Raw genomic sequence first — 15839 nt, 5'->3', positions numbered from 1 at the left:
CACTCCCGCCACCGCTTTCTAACTTTCTATGGCAAAATCTTGTCAGTGCGATAACTTTTTTGAGTCTGTCAAACAGCAGAGATATCACCAACGATACCTTGAATCCACAGCTTCTGGACGATCCACGACGACAATACCACTGCAAAACCACGGAAACAACAGTAACTTCAATTCCCAAGCTTCACACAGTATCAAGCAGCCATGGGTGTTCAGAAAAAGACTCGCAAATTCGCAGAGGTATGCATCCTTATCGATAAGCCGCGCAAAAGTTGCCCAAATTTCAACATATCCACGACGATGAAGATGGGGCGCGCAAACGTCAAAAGCACTTCAAATGCTGACCACAATACGCAACAGGTGAAACGAGTTATCGGTCGTCGCGATGCCAGACTAAAGGAAAACAAACTCAAGGCTGAGCTCGCTCAGAAGGAGAAGGAAAAGAAGACCATCAACGGCGAGCTTATCCGAGAAGCGCCTCAGATGCCCAGCAACATGTTCTTTCAACACAACACAGCTCTCGTTCCTCCCTACAACGTCCTCGTAGATACCAACTTTCTCAGTCACTCGGTTCAGCGAAAGCTCTCTCTTCTCGACTCCATGATGGACTGCCTCTATGCGAAGTGTAACCCTATCATCACATCCTGTGTGGTAAGCCTCCAGCTCCAAGCTTGAACCCTTTGTACCGTGACTAACAGGTGTTTCCACTCTTAGATGAGCGAACTTGAGAAGCTCGGACCCAAGTATCGACTGGCCCTAAGGGTTGCAAGAGACGAACGATGGACACGGCTTGAATGCGACCACAAGGGCACCTATGCAGACGATTGTTTAGTAGACAGGGTGCAGAAATCCAGGATCTATATCGTGGGTACAAATGATAAGGCACTCAAGCAACGGCTACGAAAGATTCCTGGTGTGCCAATCATGAGTGTGGCGAGGGCCAAGTACGTGATAGAGAGGTTGCCAGGTGCGCCTGACTCCTAGGTGTTCTTTTTGTTGTTTGGGAATGGGGAATTTGCATTTACGAGTTTACGACGCATCGCATAGCTGGGTTCTGGCCAGCACTAATGTCGTTGAGCCTGGTTACTATTTGACAGGGTTGTTATGCGATGTTCTAGGGTAGCTAGGCACAAAATTCAACGGATATTCACCCTCATTCATAGTAGATTGGCAAGCTACCTATTCAATTAGATGTCTGGTGTTCACTTAGGCCATGCCTCTTTTGTTTCGAAGTCGGTTTAGTTGAGTATATAACTCACTTAGCCCAACGACCGTTGTTGAACTCACCCAGTGTACCCCGGATATAAGTGGCCATGAATCCTGTAGTGACATGTGATTGGGTGTTCATCAGTACCTCACTCCTAGGTATGTATTGGCGTCTGACATACATCTTAAGATACGCACTCACTTTCAAACCTCTGTATCAAACCGTCAAAAACAACTTACATTAAGTCAATATTACCCACTGTCTAGTATTGTTGACAATAGAAGCGTTCCTCGACCTTCGGATACCTCTCACACCAGCGCATTATCTGACGCAGATGGATTCCAGCCCAAATGATAATGATCAGTCATCAACATCTGAAGCCCGCCAGAAGCGCTCACGCGTTCTTCTTTCATGCGCACCATGCCGCAACTCAAAGTTGAAGTGTGATAGAGAGCAACCATGTGGGCAATGCTCCAAAAAGGGACGCGCATCTCAGTGTGCCTATGCCCCAAAACCTGAACGGAAACGGCCTGCCAAAGGCATGTCCGCACGTTTGAAGCGTCTCGAGGGCATGGTGCGGGAGATGATGGACTCTGAAGGTACAGCCCCAGGAACCCATGCAAGTGCTGGAGCCAGGGCAGGATTGGCGAACGGTACTGCTACAGGACCGGACGTCCAAGGCCATGTCGTACACAGCGAGAAAGGGGCAACCTACGTGGGCGCAACGCATTGCATGGCGATGCTGGAGGATGTACGTATTCATATAGGAGTCTGCGATGAACATATGGAGCTGAGACTAACAGTGAGTTAGATTGAGGACTTGAAAGACTACTTTGAGCAACCTGAAGAAGCGGGAGAGGATCAAATCCTAGACGATGAGATTGATCCCACAGAAGTCATGTTGAACACAAGAGCTGGACCAAGGAACCGAGAGGAGCTGCTAAGTCGCCTACCAGAGAGAAAGGTCGCAGACAGACTTCTTTCGCGTTACTTTGCATCGATGAGTCCTTCGCAACGTTAGTATGTCCCGCTAAACACCCAGTGCTTTTACTAACAATTGCCAGATATTGTTCACCGGCCAGTTTTTACCAGGCAGTATTCTAAGTTCTGGCAAGACCCTAACGAAGCATCATTGCATTGGATAGCGCAATTATTCATGATGCTCAGCCTTGGCGTCTTTTTCAATAACTTTATCAACTCGAGTGAGCTCGAGGGTGACTCTCCTCTCCCAGCTCAGGACAGGATCCGTCACTACAAGGCTTGTGCTGGATGGGCTCTCGTCTGGGGCAAATACACACAACCATCTTCGGCGACGCTCCCAGCGTTCTTGCTCTACGTCGAGTCATCTTTCCTCTTTAACCGTGCAGCTCAAATGAACTGCTACGTACTCTCAGGCGTGTGTATCCGTCTGATGCTCAAGATGGGTCTCCATAGAGACCCAAGCAAACTGGCGAACATCTCACCTTATGAGGGCGAGATGCGGAGGCGCATGTGGAACATGGCTATTCAAGTCGAGCTTCTCGTTTCTTTCCACATGGGCCTCCCGAGCATGCTACAAGGTATAGAAACTGATACTGCAGTACCACGAAATCTAGACGACCATGACTTTGACGAAGACTCGACGGAATTGCCGCTTAGTCGACCACCTACAGACTGGACCTCCATGACATATCCAATCCATAAGACACAGATTCTTCGGGTGTTTGGACAGATCGCGAGACAAGCTCATGCTCTGACACCGCCAAGTTATGCTGAGGTCGCCAAGCTCGACAACTTGCTGCACGAGACCTGGAAGAGTGTCCCATCTTTCATGATGGTACGGCCACTAGATGAGTGTGTTGGTGATCCGCCCGTTCTGCTCATCCAACGTTTCGGGTTGACAGCCCTATACAACAAATGCCGTATTGTATTGCATCGTCGGTATCTCGCAGAGGCAATACCGCAACGTGAGCATGATTACTCACGCAGGCAATGTCTGGAGGGTGCTTTGTCGCTGCTCAATTACCAACACATTATCTGGGAAGCTTGCAAGCCAGGTCACGTATTGAGCCAGCATGGTTGGTTTGTCTCGTCCCTCGCGGTTCATGACTTTCTCATGGCCGCAATGGTGCTTTACCTCGTCGTCAAGAACGAAAATTACTCAGAGGTTGGAAGTGACTATGACTGGATGTCGCAGACTGCACCAACGCCGACTAAAGACGAACTAATTTGCATAATCAAGAGGTCTTGGCTCATCTGGGCAGATGTGTCACGAGACGCAGTGGAAGTCAAGAAGACAGCAGATACACTGGCTACAATGTTGGCCAAGCTCGGAGCTCCAGTCGAAGAGCCGGCGAATGCCCTTGAGCAAGCTGTTCCCAGTGTTAATGGTGATAAGGAATACTCTTCGCTTGGGGCTCCATCTGTAGACCCTAGCACACTGGGGTCGATCGGAGGTGATCCGGCACTGCTATCGACTCTGGGGTTGGGTAAGACGTCCCAAGAAAATACGATAGATAAGAGATATGCTGACAAGGATAGGCTCATCAACGGGATCTACATCAGATCAGACACCCCTGGATCTTAATCTGGCAGGAGATGCAGGAACTAGCATGAACTTTACGAATATGGGGACGGAAGGTCTTCAGTTCGATCCGGCTTGGATGGATACTGCAGCTAGCAACATGGACTGGGTAAGTTGCGTCGTAGTCGTTATCATGAAAGCTGTGCATTTGGTAAACTAACAATCTCGGCAGCGTTACCTCGACATATCGCTGGCTCACAGTCATGATGCTGGACGCAACGAGGACACTGGTCAGACGTGGATAGAGAGGGCACCACCTTTGGAACAAATGGATATCATGGGTTCAGGAATCTGGATTCCAGATCATCCTGAATCCACTTGAGGATGATCAATCAACATCTTTAGAAGTGTAGTTATGGTTATACTAGAGTCGATCATATTGCCAATCTGAAACCAGGCTTTGACCACGACAGCTTATCGTATCTCTTGTTGATAACTTGTTGAGTCAGATAGCAAGGTGAGAATGCTGATAACGTTGGAGACAGATCGCCCTCGGGATATGTCACCGCTTCAACAAACGAAAGGGTGGTGTGGCCCTCACGAACCGTTACAACCATCGGGCCATGCAATGCATACACAACATTCCGAGCTAGGTCCGCTTTCTGGGGAAACAAGATCCGGGGAACTAGCTAGCAATCCCCGCAGAGCATTTAGATGTTGATGATCTGGATGAAGCTCATATCAGGGAACATATAATTCGAAGTGGGAGAGGATTCAGGCTTCTCATGCTTGACCTTTGTTTCTTCTTTTTGCCAACAGGCAATATTGCCGCAGTATTTGGTGATTGAACAGTCGGCACAAGATCATCATTGTGACAGTATCACCAATATTGCGAAATGGCTGACGTGTTCGCCTTGAAACACCCACCGATAAGCATGTCAATACACGATATGATAACAACTGAACCCAATCCAAAGGATCACGGTGATTACAGGGATGTATGACGTCGATCCGGGGAATTGGTTGATAAAATTAGTGGCGTCGTATGCTCCGCGGAGATGGTCATATCAGTTGCGGCGTCGGGATCCCATCCGTCGACACCACATACACTTGCACAACACCATATAAACAGCACGGAACTCCGGCCGAAGTATATTGTACGTTTGAGAATGTCGGCTTGCAGTGCAATCCAATATTGAAAGTAATATCTATTGATCAGGTCGTGTGATTGCGTTTGATAGACCGCCAATTCGCAATCTGAACCTTCTAGAACAAAACCAGGGTTCTAGAGCATGACGCCCGGGTCCGTACGCCGTGTATTGAGCAGGTGACCGGCAAACCACCCCTGAGCCGATTAACCCTGGAGGACCAAAAGGTATTCATGCAAATCAAAGTTGCACAAGAGCAACATCAATCATTGTTGGCAGCGTGAAGTCCCAGCGATGGACTGTTTCGACCGTCTTCTAGACTGGTTCGTAATGAAAAACATCAGTGATTTGTATTGAATAAAGTAAAAATACCCCAAGGAATTCTGAAAATGCCTTCAAGCATCCAATCTATTAAGAAACTGCACAGTCCACTATAAGTCAAGTCAACAATGCTTCCGCCACAGTAATAACCATGACAGTACCGCACACTAGGGGAAGCCATCCGCCACGATGGAGAGCTCTCAACAGGTATAGCATAGAATCGTTTCGTTTCATTTCATTTCGTTTGCGAGTCTGGTGACCAACAAGGGCTTCATCGCCATCCCACGACGCCGCTATCAGTTGCACGAACAAATAGGCAGCTTGATGTTGGACGTGTTGTCAAGTCGATGAGAAATGGATTCGGGTTGAAAAATTTTGACTGGAGAGTCGTGGTACTGCCTGGATACTTTTACCTAATTTGAACGCTACTTCGGCACTTCCTCAACCACCTCCACTTCTATCGTGGGCAGCTTTCTGCCCTGGTCTTTGTCTTTTTGGGGTTGAATACCACCAAATATCTGGCCGCCGGCCAACTGGGTCTCCAGCTCCAAAGGAGAAAGAGACCAAGACCTGGATCATGGACCTGGGACCCGGACCTCAATTTAGTAGCGGGAGCGTGCGTTCCTAGTCGCTTCGCTCCCGCGGGGATGCGAAGATCTGTTTCGTTCGTAGAGGGCAGGTAAAGTCATGGATCGTTTGTTGACCTCCCAGTAGTACCGGTATACTGTTCCTCTGCTGGTTGGTGCGACCGGCTGCCCGCTTAGATTGATTAACACTCTAATAAGGTTGATCACGGGCAGAGCCTCAGGGTGGTTTTAATGGGCTTGGCAATGGTTGGTAACATTGTGGTTTGATCGTTCATGATGGTGAAGGTGGAAGAAGGGTAGAGAAGAGGTTGAGAAATTGAGGGAAGGTTTGTAAGTCAATACATTAGATAGGTGTATTCTGAAGTGAAAAACAACTGCCATTTACGGGTAATATTGCTGGGACTGATAACTAATAAGCGCCTGCCCTATCAAAGTTCGGCCTGTCGGCGACAAAGCTGAAGTAAGTGCAACTGACCTGTCCAATATGCAAGCCTGATGCTTCAGCTCGTGCGGCAACCTATAACTGTCTTGTGTATTCCGTGCCCAGACAGAGATCATGAGTTAGACCATCCTCCTCTCCGACCAACTCATGCCAGTATGCCTCGGCTGCATTGCAGTCACCATCATGAAATGAGGAGAAGTGAGGAGTGATGAGGTACATGAGACATCGGCTCCCCTCTCCGACCTGATATTGGATTGATGATAGTGTGGAGGAGGTAGTATCGCGCCATACGTGCCAATCGTGGGGGAATCACTGCGCCGCAGAGGCCAAAAATGGAGAGGTCAATTCCATCATGGTCTTGTCTGCTTAATGTGCGCCGTACTGTTAGGTGGTGATGAGGGGTTGATTTAGCAAACAGGTACTAGACCAGGTCAATATCAAGGGACGGACCAGCCGTGGTCTTGTGATACATTCATCAGGCTAACATGAACCGAAAAGGAGAAAGCAAATTACTCTAATTCTCTATCTATATGTCCCGACAACAACATTGTAGATGGAATCGAGTAAAAGCTATGTAATGGGAATGAGGACCGGCGCCTATTGGCGAATGATGGTGTTGGGGTATGGCCGATTCCGCAATCTGGAACCTGGAGCATCCCCGTCGTTTGTCAAATTGTCTCTCATGTCATGACATGGGTGGCACTGCATTTGTCTGGTTGTTGGACCTGGACCTGGAATTCCTTGTTGGACACCGACACCCTCATGGTTAAAATGACAATTCAACTCGACGACAGATATGCAAGAGCTGCCGAGATGTTACCCAGATCGGCCGCTCACGAGTCGAATCTCCAACTCACTTATTATGCAGGGAAATATTAACCTACACCTATCCGACAGTAGGCTGACTTCATGGCTGATACAAACATGGGGCGCTAAATAAGCTTCCATGTCAGTTGACTCCGAGACACCGACCTGGAGATAGCAATACATCAGTGAGTTCTGGGCGATAAGCCCAGCGGCCTGGATCGCCGATTCAGAGACAAGCTTGAACTAATCTCGGTGTGATTGGCCATCCCCGGACTTTCAATCTGTGCTGGTTTTAGTCGAAGAGAGGGTCTTCTTTGAAGTTTTTAACAATTACGAAGTGGGAGACCGAAAAGAAGATGAGCCTTTTCACAGCCAGATGCGAGTGAAATGAGGCCTTCGATGGCATTGCCGGAGGGGCAAATGGGAACACGAGTTTCGGTGGCATTGCGTCCAAACCTTCGCCTTCTAACGACATCCAGCAGGCTCTCGAGAGGTCAGCTCGTGGTGTAAGATTGATAGCGATAACCTGGAAACAAGGAGGCTCATACCACGAGCAATCAATTTTTGCCCCGATTGGTCCAAGCTTGACCATCTTGGCCGATCCTCTATCCACCTTGACGGCTCCAGAAGCTTTTTCAAGGCGTAGCCGGCCGATTTGAATTTTTTTACCCTTGGTGACCCTGTTGCCGTGCGCGTCTGGCATTGGCTCCAGCTTTCATGTTGGGTGGTGAGTTAACGTAACGCCTCTGAGTTCCCGGAAACCATTATTTCCATCATCATCACGAGGGTAAGGTAACCTGTACTTGGGTGGTCTGTTTTGACGTCTGTAAATGGCCCACCGAACAACTACGTCCGACACCCATGGGAATGCAGCCCTGGTGCAGGGGCGCCTGTAGGCGTCACCTGGGGTCGAAAAGGCAACATCAGGTCTCTTTATCTTTCGTATCTTGCCCTGTCCTGAGTAAGTGAGGAAAATCTCTTCATTTAAAAGGACGGTCAAGAGTTAAACCCGTTTCATCCGGAAAGGTACTTGGTGGAAGTACTGATAAGAAGACTCGGAGTGGTTCCGTCTAGGTTCAAGAAGGTTAGAGGAGAGGCAAGGCGAGACAGGTGACTTGCTGACCGAAATCCTAATGGACAAAAAGGGCAACTGTTAATGTACTCCCATCATGCCACGATACCTGTGCCTTGGCTTGAGTCGAACCATCAACAAAGGTACCTTGATAGTGCAGGGTACTTCTGTAGTGACGTTGAATTAAAGATGGCGTTTCTTTTCAATTCTCTTATCAGTCGGTCGAGTCGGTCTCTGCTTGCCGGTCCGGGTGTGGTTATGGAACTTCTGGTCACTTTACTTTCCCATTGTGACGATGAATCCGGTCTTCGTTATCGCTTGGTGCTCCCCCTCTATCCTCTTGCTTCCTCTAGTTTTCTATCATCGAACAAGCCAAGTTGGCGAGCATCCATCCCCAGTTTCCAACCCGCAATCTTGAATCTTGTTCCCCATTTCCCCATTCTTTCCATGCTGTTCTACTGCGCTTCTGCACGCATAGTCAGCCCTGGCACCCTATTTGTGTAAGCTCTTGAGTGTTGCTGTTATTGCGATACCCCGCCAAATCAGGAACCGTCTTTGGATGAGACAAAAGTAAAATACCCGCAGGATGAATGATAAGAAAGCAGGCAAACAATTTCATTCGCTGCCTTATGCTACGCGGTTAATCGTCACGCAGACAGGCAAACTGAACTGCAGCGTATGCTTGACGCCAAGCTTGAACTAATACTTAAATAAAAGTTGAAAGTAGATTTTCCAGTGCAAGTTAATAAGTGGCCAGCTTAGCTCAGACCCCTCATTCATCGTCAAGGTTGTTCTTGATCCCTTCATTCTTTTCGAGCTACTTGCAGCATTTGTCTTGGCCCTCTCTAGCTACAACCTTTTTGGACTTCATCGACGCCGTCATATTTTTGGTGTCGGCCCCAGATCGTACCCACGAGGGCCCTTCGTGTGTGGCTTCATTCAGTGATATCCATACCTGTACCCACCGACTGAGTGTGAGTGTGAGGTTAGTTTCAAGGACTCGGCGCTATCTCTACACCTTGGTTGTGATGTCGCATACACCCCCTCGCTATCAACCTGCAACCGCACGCCATAAACCGATACCACCCATACCATACCTTACCATACCATCCATACCTACATTTGAATACCTTACATAGGTATAGATTCTGCTCCTGCTTGGGTTTGCTGCGCTGCTCTACTTACACACACCGACCGAAGTCGCAGCCGACCTATCTTATACTTGTACAGAGCCCGGCTCTCGTGTCTATTCGTGAACGACGACTTGACCATATATCTCTTGCAGGAGATCGACCTTGACCGGTGCAACGGAACCCCTTGTTACAGCTGCAAGTCGAATCATCCTCTCGACTCAACCCATCTCAACCTGACTTCATCATCTGAGTTCTCGGCTCTCTTCGCTACGCATCCGAACCCTTTGAAGCTGCGTCGTCGCTTACAGGACCCTGAAAGCACCACGCTAGAACCTTTTCCAATTCCACTTTCACCCACAATCGCACATTGGGTCAGGGTTGTTTGTTGGATTACCATTGCCTTACCTATTTAAATCCACCTAGGAACTGGGGCGCGCACACTGCACTGCACGCTGAGCGCAAGCCTGGCCTGGCGCAACGCCGCGACGGAGCATCGTGACCTCTTTTTTATTTCTTTTACTGGGGTTTCGAGTTTACTAGTCGACAGTCGCTTTGTTGTGTCCTGTCTGGGTTTCTCTATATTTTCCTCCCCCTCTTCTCTCTCTTCTTGACTTTTCTCACGATCTCCTACTTCTCCCTCCTCAGCTTCGAGCAGACCACCAATACCCTGCTGTCTGCTGGTGGTTTGGCTTCCGCACCTGCATTGGCTCACCCTCTGATCCACCACCACACTTGAGTTTTCACGTACAGACTGTCGCCTGTACCTTTCAACTTTACCTTTCACTTGGTGCTCATATCTTGTTTTGCCCCCCAAACCGGCATTCCGAGGACCACCCCCGACATAATACCGGCTGTGGCTCTGTTCCGACCCGGCTAATAAAGGCCTTTCTGCCTCCGCTCCGTGGCCGGTGGCTTCAGCCCTCGAGTCAAGTTCCGATCGCGACGTGATATTTTCTTTTTCTTCCCGCTCACACAGAGAGTGCATCAGCGCACTGCTATAGCATGCCCGCTCAACTAAACGGGTCCATGACCGCCAGCATCCCCATTAGAATACCCGGCGACCAGGCCCAGGCTCAAACTCAACCTGCTGTTTTTTACAAGCAGCACAAGCATTCCAGATCTTCTTATTCCGATTCTTCTCCGCTCGCAAATTCAAGGAACAATTCTTTAACTTTCCGTCCTTATAAGAGGCTCATGTCAAACCCAGACAAGACGATCGCTGTCATCAACGCCAGCGGGCGACAGGCTGCGTCTTTCATTCGCGTCGCTACTGCTGTTGGTTATCATGTGCGCGCTCAGTTGAGAAATCTCGACGGTGTCGTCGCTGCTGAAGTTTCGGGGAATCCTAATGTTACCGTATTTGTTGGCGAGCTCTACACAAGACATCAGCCCTCTGAAGCAAATCGTGATGTTACCAAGCACGGCCCGCTGGCCGGTGTCGGCGTCAACTACGACTTGATCGCAAGTCTGTTCCGCGGCGCACAACTCGCCTTCATAAATACAACTTTTTACGGCGACGAGATTCAAATCGGAAAGGCCCTAGCCGACGCCGCTAAGCGCGCAGGAATCCAACACTACGTGTACTCATCCATGCCTGACCATGGTGCTTACAACCCCGAATGGCCCTCGTTGCCCCTCTGGGCTGCCAAGCATGAGGTCGAGCAGTATGTGCGCAAACTGAGAATACCAGCCACTTTTGTGTACACTGGTATCTACAACAACAATTTCACCTCCCTTCAGTATCCCCTTTTCTGCATGGATCTTCAAAAGGACGGCTCGTTCAAATGGCAAGCACCTTTTCATCCTGACGCCAAGCTACCCTGGTTAGATGCCGAGCACGATGTTGGTCCCGCGGTCTTGCAAATCTTCAAGGATGGACCAAGCAAATGGAACGGAGAGCGCATCGCACTTGCATACGAATACTTGACACCCAAGGAGGTGTGTCGACTCTTCTCTAAAGGAGTTGGCCGTCCTGTGCGCTATGTGCAAGGTCCCATTGAAATCAAGGTTCGAATCCCTGAAGGCTACCGGGAACAGCTCGTCGGTCTGGAGAAACTGTTCGACCCGAATCAGAAAGATCCTCGAAAGCAACCGCCTTACTTCGGTGACCCCAAGGTCGAAGTCAGTTGCCCAAGCGAAGCCTTGGAGTTATGGGAAGGCCCTCGAGGTATCGAAGAATACGCACGTGAGATGTTCCCCATAGAAGAGGAAGCAAATGGTCTCACATGGATGCTGGACGATGATGCGAGTGACGATGAGGAGGTGCACAACACAGCAACCCACGTCGAGCAACTGAGAATCCACGACGGTGATGATGATAGCGACGACGATAATGACGACGGCCTTGTCATAAAAGGTCGCAAGCGGGACGAGGAAGAGTGGTTAGCATAATGGAAACCCATGGCGTCTGGATCTTGGCTAAAATACGACATCAAAAGCAGGAAAGGGGTTAAAAAAGAAGAGTTAGTCCATGGGAATCTAGAAGCCCAGTCCTGAGGCGATTAAGGAACGGAGCAGACCTGGCGACGCGGTATTGCATTTCGGCAGGAGTTGTGTTTTTGGAGAGGCGTCCCTACCGGCGTAGGTTTGGTCTAGGAACCTAAACGATTTTATTATGACTTGTCAATGGATGAAATAAAAGTAACGAATTACCTCTGCCCTCAATTTGTTGTGCGATTAGCCTGTGGTGTGCGTTGAAGGTAGCATTTATTTGTGGCCTGGTGATGCTCGTGCAACTCGGCGAGACTGAGATCCGATACTAGCAGACTTGTTGGAAGTCTCTTGCTTGAAGGTCACCATCAATCTAAATGAAAGATGCTTGGCTCAAATGTCTGAGTGCTCTTAAGTAAGACACACCCAACAACGAGCCGGCAAAAGAGTGCGTGTCGATAAAGTGAACATGACGAGGGATGGCTGCCTCGACGAAGCTGAAATGAAACAGGGAATTCAGCTGCTTCTTATATGTGATTATGTTAGAGCCAGGAATAATAGATTAATAAACGGCCACCTCGTCATGCATAACACCACTATGTTTATCTGCCCCCTTACATCAAGATGCTGGTTTGTCATAACAAGGTTTAACAGTATATCATGGCAACACCATTCACCACCCCCGCGTATCCGCCCCCCGTACCGTTGAATGTGGCTCCCATGTAAGAGCGCGTGGGGTTATGTTTATTCTCGAGAGATTTGCTTTGTGAATGGTTATCATATGTGGCACTTCTATGCTTTCTTGGTGAAGTTCAGATCACATCGCAAGAATCACACAAGGACGAGAATTGCTACATTAACTACCCCGGAATCAAAGACTCGCCAAGATTATCGCCACGGCGGTCGAGTTACACGCCGCGTGGGGGAGAAATCTGGGGTGACAAGGGGATGAACTCTCCGTTATCTAGCATGATTAGGGGCAATGCAAGAGAGGGTGGTCAGGGTGTTTATCTGTGATGCCTCTCCTTATCTATCAGGACTCTAGATCCAAGATCAAACGAAGCTCTTCAACAACGAAACAATTAAAGCCAACTTATTAAGAGTTAAAATATAGTCAACAGCGAGTTCCATTCTGTGCATGCTAAACAATTATGGCAGAGATCAACCCAAAGAATTGTTCTATCCGCTCTAATCATGACTCCAGGTGCTCGAACACAGGGATATCACATGCCTCACCTGCAACTGATAAGATACACAATTTGGTACAATATTTCCTATCAAGGCCGCGGAGTTGAAGCCGGATATCCACAGGTTCGAGAAGATATTCAAGGCTTGATCAAAAGTGCCCTGGGTCGTTGAAGGCTAATCGAGCCTCTATGATATAACTCAGGCGAGGGGATAACTGCAGCAAATGTTGTAAGACTCTTGTCACCGGCATACCTTGAATATCAAGGATATTGATCCTTGCTGGCTATCCACGATAATGAGACTACTGTTCTGTTTGAGTCAAGCTTATGTCTCCCAAAACTATATGTCCCATGTCTACACCATAGTCAATTTCACATATCATACATATCACACATATTACACATTTCACAAAGGAAAAGACAAGTTAAAGTCAAAATTATATCACCTGCTGCTCCTATGAGCCAAGCTTGATCTGGTATTGGTATATCCCTTGCCCATGTTCTTGTCATAATAGAGATAAAAACAAAAAAAAAAACTAGAGAGCAAACAACTTGATAGCAATGATATAGCGAACACCTCCTAATCTGCCTCCATTTCCCGTCCTGCTCAATATGCCTTTTTTCGTGTCTGCATCATGTGGTTGGGAGCGCCGAGCTTGCTGCGGCTAAGGCCCTCATGAACAGCCTTCATCATTTGGAAAAACTCATCAAACTCATCAGTGATGAGTTTGCATTGGATCGTTCTGTTATTGACCCGAAGGTCTTGAGGGATATAAGGGAAAGCATGAGTTCCCGCCTTGGCAAATCGAATGATTCGCATTCGGGCGAGCGCGATAATGAGTTTTGTGTTATACTCCTCCACCCTAGCCCTCTCGTTTCGGTCCCAGTTCATGATGGCTCCTTCGATTGCCTTAGCTTTGGTCATCCCGTCTATAAGCTTGACATATTCAACAGGGACCTTCGTGCTTCCCCCGTCTTTCCAGACGAGGCGGAACTCTCTCCCCTCTGCCTCAGAACTGAACTCGACACTCAAGAAAGCGGGAGCGCTGGCCATTCGGTGATCATTGTCCTGCTTGGTTGTTCCGCGCTTGCGCTTCGATGGGGTGACAGGTAGGTTGGCCTTGAAAAGTCCGGCTTCGTAGGAGGTCTGGCGTAACTTTTTCGGGAGCAGCTCAGGTAGGGATACGAAAGTCTCATTAGAGTCCCAAAGTTGGAAGACTCGCTCAAAGAACGACTTTCGTAGTGCGGATGAAATAACTTGTGTGTGGCGCACAGTTGCTGGCCGTGCGTTACACCATTCTTGCAGGAGCTCATTAAAGCTCATCTTCTCAAGGAGTGTAAAACCAGATTCAGAAAGAATTGGTCCATCAACAGCTCGACTTGCAACCACCGCTTGGGTCAGCTGCCATTTGCTCTGCGGTGATGAGATCAAGGGGTGAAGAAGCGTTGGACATAGTGACGGTGTTTCGTTTAAGGGTAGTTATTGACCTGTTACTTGAACATGAGTTTGGCGCTTGAATTATTTCACAGGAGGTGTAAACTTACTGAAGAGTATTGGGTATGCGTTTGTATAAGGAGGAGTTTGAGATTGTATAATTCAACTGGTAGCGTTACTACAAAGTAGAAATGTATGCGCATGTATCTGGATGATGTTGAGGATAGAAAGAAGAGAGAGGAGAGTGAATAGTTCCATTTTATCCTATCTATTACAGTAACCTAGGCCTATGTCAAGCTTCGCATATGCATTTGCTATTGTTCAAGTGGTTTGTATTGTTGTGCAAATTTCCAATAGTAACAATAGAATAATTGTGGGACTGCTGCACCTCATGAAGATGTGTGTAACTGTGTAACACTTGTCTTCAGCGCTGGTGCTCATTCTCGCGGCTAATCCTTGGAGCTTCCTCTGGTGGCTCATGGAAGTTCCATGGATGTATTGACCTTGATTCGTTTCGGTCAATGATTTCAATGTCGGTGTAAGAATACCTCACCTTCGTCAAATCCGGGGCTAGCCTGGTTATGTGCAAAATGTGGGGCCGTAAAGTGACTGTAAGTTGCTGTAAGAGGAAGGAACGACCATCGAGTTCTCAAAGACAAATAGTACTATAAGTTCGAATTGATATAATCGACAGCGAGATCGACAGACAGCGTTAAGGGGCTTGAAACCATTGATAAAATTTGTTCAACAAACCCTCGTCACAAAATGCCAAAGACAAGGACTCAACCTCGCAAGAGCAGGCGTATAGCCCTCCAAGAGTTGTCAACCAATGCGTCCAGGCCATCCACCCAACGTAAGCTCAAGTTTCCGAAGTTCTATGTATGGACACAGGACTAATAAATATTATATTAGATACTGCCGACGAGTCAGATGACTCCTTCTCGACTTCAAGTTCCGATGACAGAGAGGACGACTTGTTTGAACTACCAACAGATGAAGTGGATGAGCTTGATGAGGTGCTTATCAACTCCTGGAAGAGCCGACAGATCAGTCTGATATCCTCGAAATTGACGATCAAGAAACCATTAACCCAAGTGTTAATCTCAATGGCGGATGGGTCACCAGACTCCGGCAATTTGCCGGAAAGCCCCCTATGGACATGAGACCATTTATGCCAAATGGCCAGATACCTGTTGATCAGGAAAACAAGAAACAATTCGAGGCCTTCTTGCTGCCAAGGCTGCCTAGTTTACCAGAGGCTTGTGGAGGATCAGATTCTTGAGAGCCCGAAAAAGGGTACAAACGCAGGTTACCTGGTTAGATGCCAAATCGCTTGTGGAATAACTGATAGCTAACCTGTGTGTCAAGCACTATCGCTGACTTCACCCCCACATTCAGATTTTCAAACACACACACCACTTTGCAGCAAGTAGTTGCCGACACAGATGTCGTTCCGAGCCGTGCCACCAGGCTATCACCCCATGGGAGAAAGACTATACAGGAGTTGAGAAAGCAACTCGTCAAGAGTTGCTTCAGAAATACTTAGTGTTCGACCAGCAACAGAGGACAC

General features: G+C 48.2%; 5 protein-coding genes across 10 annotated transcripts; 3 read left to right on the top strand and 2 right to left on the bottom strand.

The window, feature by feature from the left end:
- Positions 1 to 43: 43 nt before the first annotated feature.
- On the top strand, positions 44 to 1229 carry FOIG_02853 (uncharacterized protein). 2 transcript variants are annotated; one of them, XM_031200299.1, is made up of 3 exons: positions 44 to 237; positions 358 to 648; positions 712 to 1229. In XM_031200299.1, the coding sequence occupies exons 1-3, from the start codon at positions 202 to 204 to the stop codon at positions 979 to 981; spliced, it is 597 nt and encodes a 198-aa protein (XP_031070067.1). In that variant the 5' UTR covers positions 44 to 201; the 3' UTR covers positions 982 to 1229. The 2 variants fall into 2 exon arrangements, with proteins under 2 accessions (XP_031070067.1, XP_031070068.1); XM_031200300.1 differs by lacking the exon at positions 44 to 237 and having other exon boundaries at positions 309 to 648.
- A 147-nt stretch (positions 1230 to 1376) lies between these two features.
- FOIG_02852 (uncharacterized protein) lies at positions 1377 to 4694 on the top strand. 2 transcript variants are annotated; one of them, XM_031200297.1, is made up of 5 exons: positions 1377 to 1955; positions 2016 to 2220; positions 2269 to 3672; positions 3725 to 3876; positions 3940 to 4694. In XM_031200297.1, exons 1-5 carry the CDS (start codon positions 1539 to 1541, stop codon positions 4087 to 4089), a joined length of 2328 nt encoding a protein of 775 aa, XP_031070065.1. In that variant the 5' UTR covers positions 1377 to 1538; the 3' UTR covers positions 4090 to 4694. The 2 variants fall into 2 exon arrangements, with proteins under 2 accessions (XP_031070065.1, XP_031070066.1); XM_031200298.1 differs by having other exon boundaries at positions 3725 to 4694.
- A 131-nt stretch (positions 4695 to 4825) lies between these two features.
- On the bottom strand, positions 4826 to 8008 carry FOIG_02851 (uncharacterized protein). Of its 4 annotated transcripts, none has more exons than XM_031200294.1 (2): positions 6239 to 8008; positions 4826 to 6165 (listed from the first exon to the last, which is right to left on the bottom strand). In XM_031200294.1, exon 1 carries the CDS (start codon positions 7713 to 7715, stop codon positions 7305 to 7307), a length of 411 nt encoding a protein of 136 aa, XP_031070062.1. In that variant the 5' UTR covers positions 7716 to 8008; the 3' UTR covers positions 4826 to 6165; positions 6239 to 7304. The 4 variants fall into 4 exon arrangements, with proteins under 4 accessions (XP_031070062.1, XP_031070061.1, XP_031070063.1 ...); XM_031200293.1 differs by having other exon boundaries at positions 4826 to 7010; positions 7063 to 8008; XM_031200295.1 differs by having other exon boundaries at positions 4847 to 5286; positions 5343 to 8008.
- Positions 8009 to 8321: 313 nt separating this feature from the next.
- Positions 8322 to 12241, top strand: FOIG_02850 (uncharacterized protein). Its single transcript, XM_031200292.1, has 2 exons — positions 8322 to 11598; positions 11656 to 12241. The coding sequence occupies exons 1-2, from the start codon at positions 10220 to 10222 to the stop codon at positions 11711 to 11713; spliced, it is 1437 nt and encodes a 478-aa protein (XP_031070060.1). The 5' UTR covers positions 8322 to 10219; the 3' UTR covers positions 11714 to 12241.
- A 1200-nt stretch (positions 12242 to 13441) lies between these two features.
- FOIG_02849 (uncharacterized protein) lies at positions 13442 to 14158 on the bottom strand (the record flags this gene model as incomplete). The annotated part of the gene is made up of 1 exon (XM_031200291.1): positions 13442 to 14158. The coding sequence occupies one exon, from the start codon at positions 14156 to 14158 to the stop codon at positions 13442 to 13444; it is 717 nt and encodes a 238-aa protein (XP_031070059.1).
- Positions 14159 to 15839: the final 1681 nt, after the last annotated feature.

The sequence above is a fragment of the Fusarium odoratissimum genome (assembly GCF_000260195.1).
Source record: "Fusarium odoratissimum NRRL 54006 unplaced genomic scaffold supercont1.3, whole genome shotgun sequence".
In the NCBI taxonomy this organism is placed as follows: domain Eukaryota; kingdom Fungi; phylum Ascomycota; class Sordariomycetes; order Hypocreales; family Nectriaceae; genus Fusarium; species Fusarium odoratissimum.
This window is presented reverse-complemented; position numbering and strand designations above follow the sequence as displayed.

What these genes read in the sequence shown, in the direction of transcription:
- FOIG_02853 (XM_031200299.1), top strand. Translation starts at nt 202, where the DNA reads ATGGGTGTTCAGAAAAAGACTCGCAAATTCGCAGAG. An exon ending in AGACTCGCAAATTCGCAGAG is followed by an intron (nt 238 to 357) that starts GTATGCATCCTT and finishes AATACGCAACAG; the next exon opens with GTGAAACGAGTTATCGGTCG. An exon ending in CTATCATCACATCCTGTGTG is followed by an intron (nt 649 to 711) that starts GTAAGCCTCCAG and finishes TTCCACTCTTAG; the next exon opens with ATGAGCGAACTTGAGAAGCT.
- FOIG_02852 (XM_031200297.1), top strand. Translation starts at nt 1,539, where the DNA reads ATGGATTCCAGCCCAAATGATAATGATCAGTCATCAACATCTGAAGCC. An exon ending in ATCGATGAGTCCTTCGCAAC is followed by an intron (nt 2,221 to 2,268) that starts GTTAGTATGTCC and finishes AACAATTGCCAG; the next exon opens with ATATTGTTCACCGGCCAGTT. An exon ending in GCTATCGACTCTGGGGTTGG is followed by an intron (nt 3,673 to 3,724) that starts GTAAGACGTCCC and finishes TGACAAGGATAG; the next exon opens with GCTCATCAACGGGATCTACA.
- FOIG_02851 (XM_031200294.1), bottom strand. Translation starts at nt 7,715, where the DNA reads ATGCCAGACGCGCACGGCAACAGGGTCACCAAGGGTAAAAAAATTCAA.
- FOIG_02850 (XM_031200292.1), top strand. Translation starts at nt 10,220, where the DNA reads ATGCCCGCTCAACTAAACGGGTCCATGACCGCCAGCATCCCCATTAGA. An exon ending in AAGCGGGACGAGGAAGAGTG is followed by an intron (nt 11,599 to 11,655) that starts GTTAGCATAATG and finishes CGACATCAAAAG; the next exon opens with CAGGAAAGGGGTTAAAAAAG.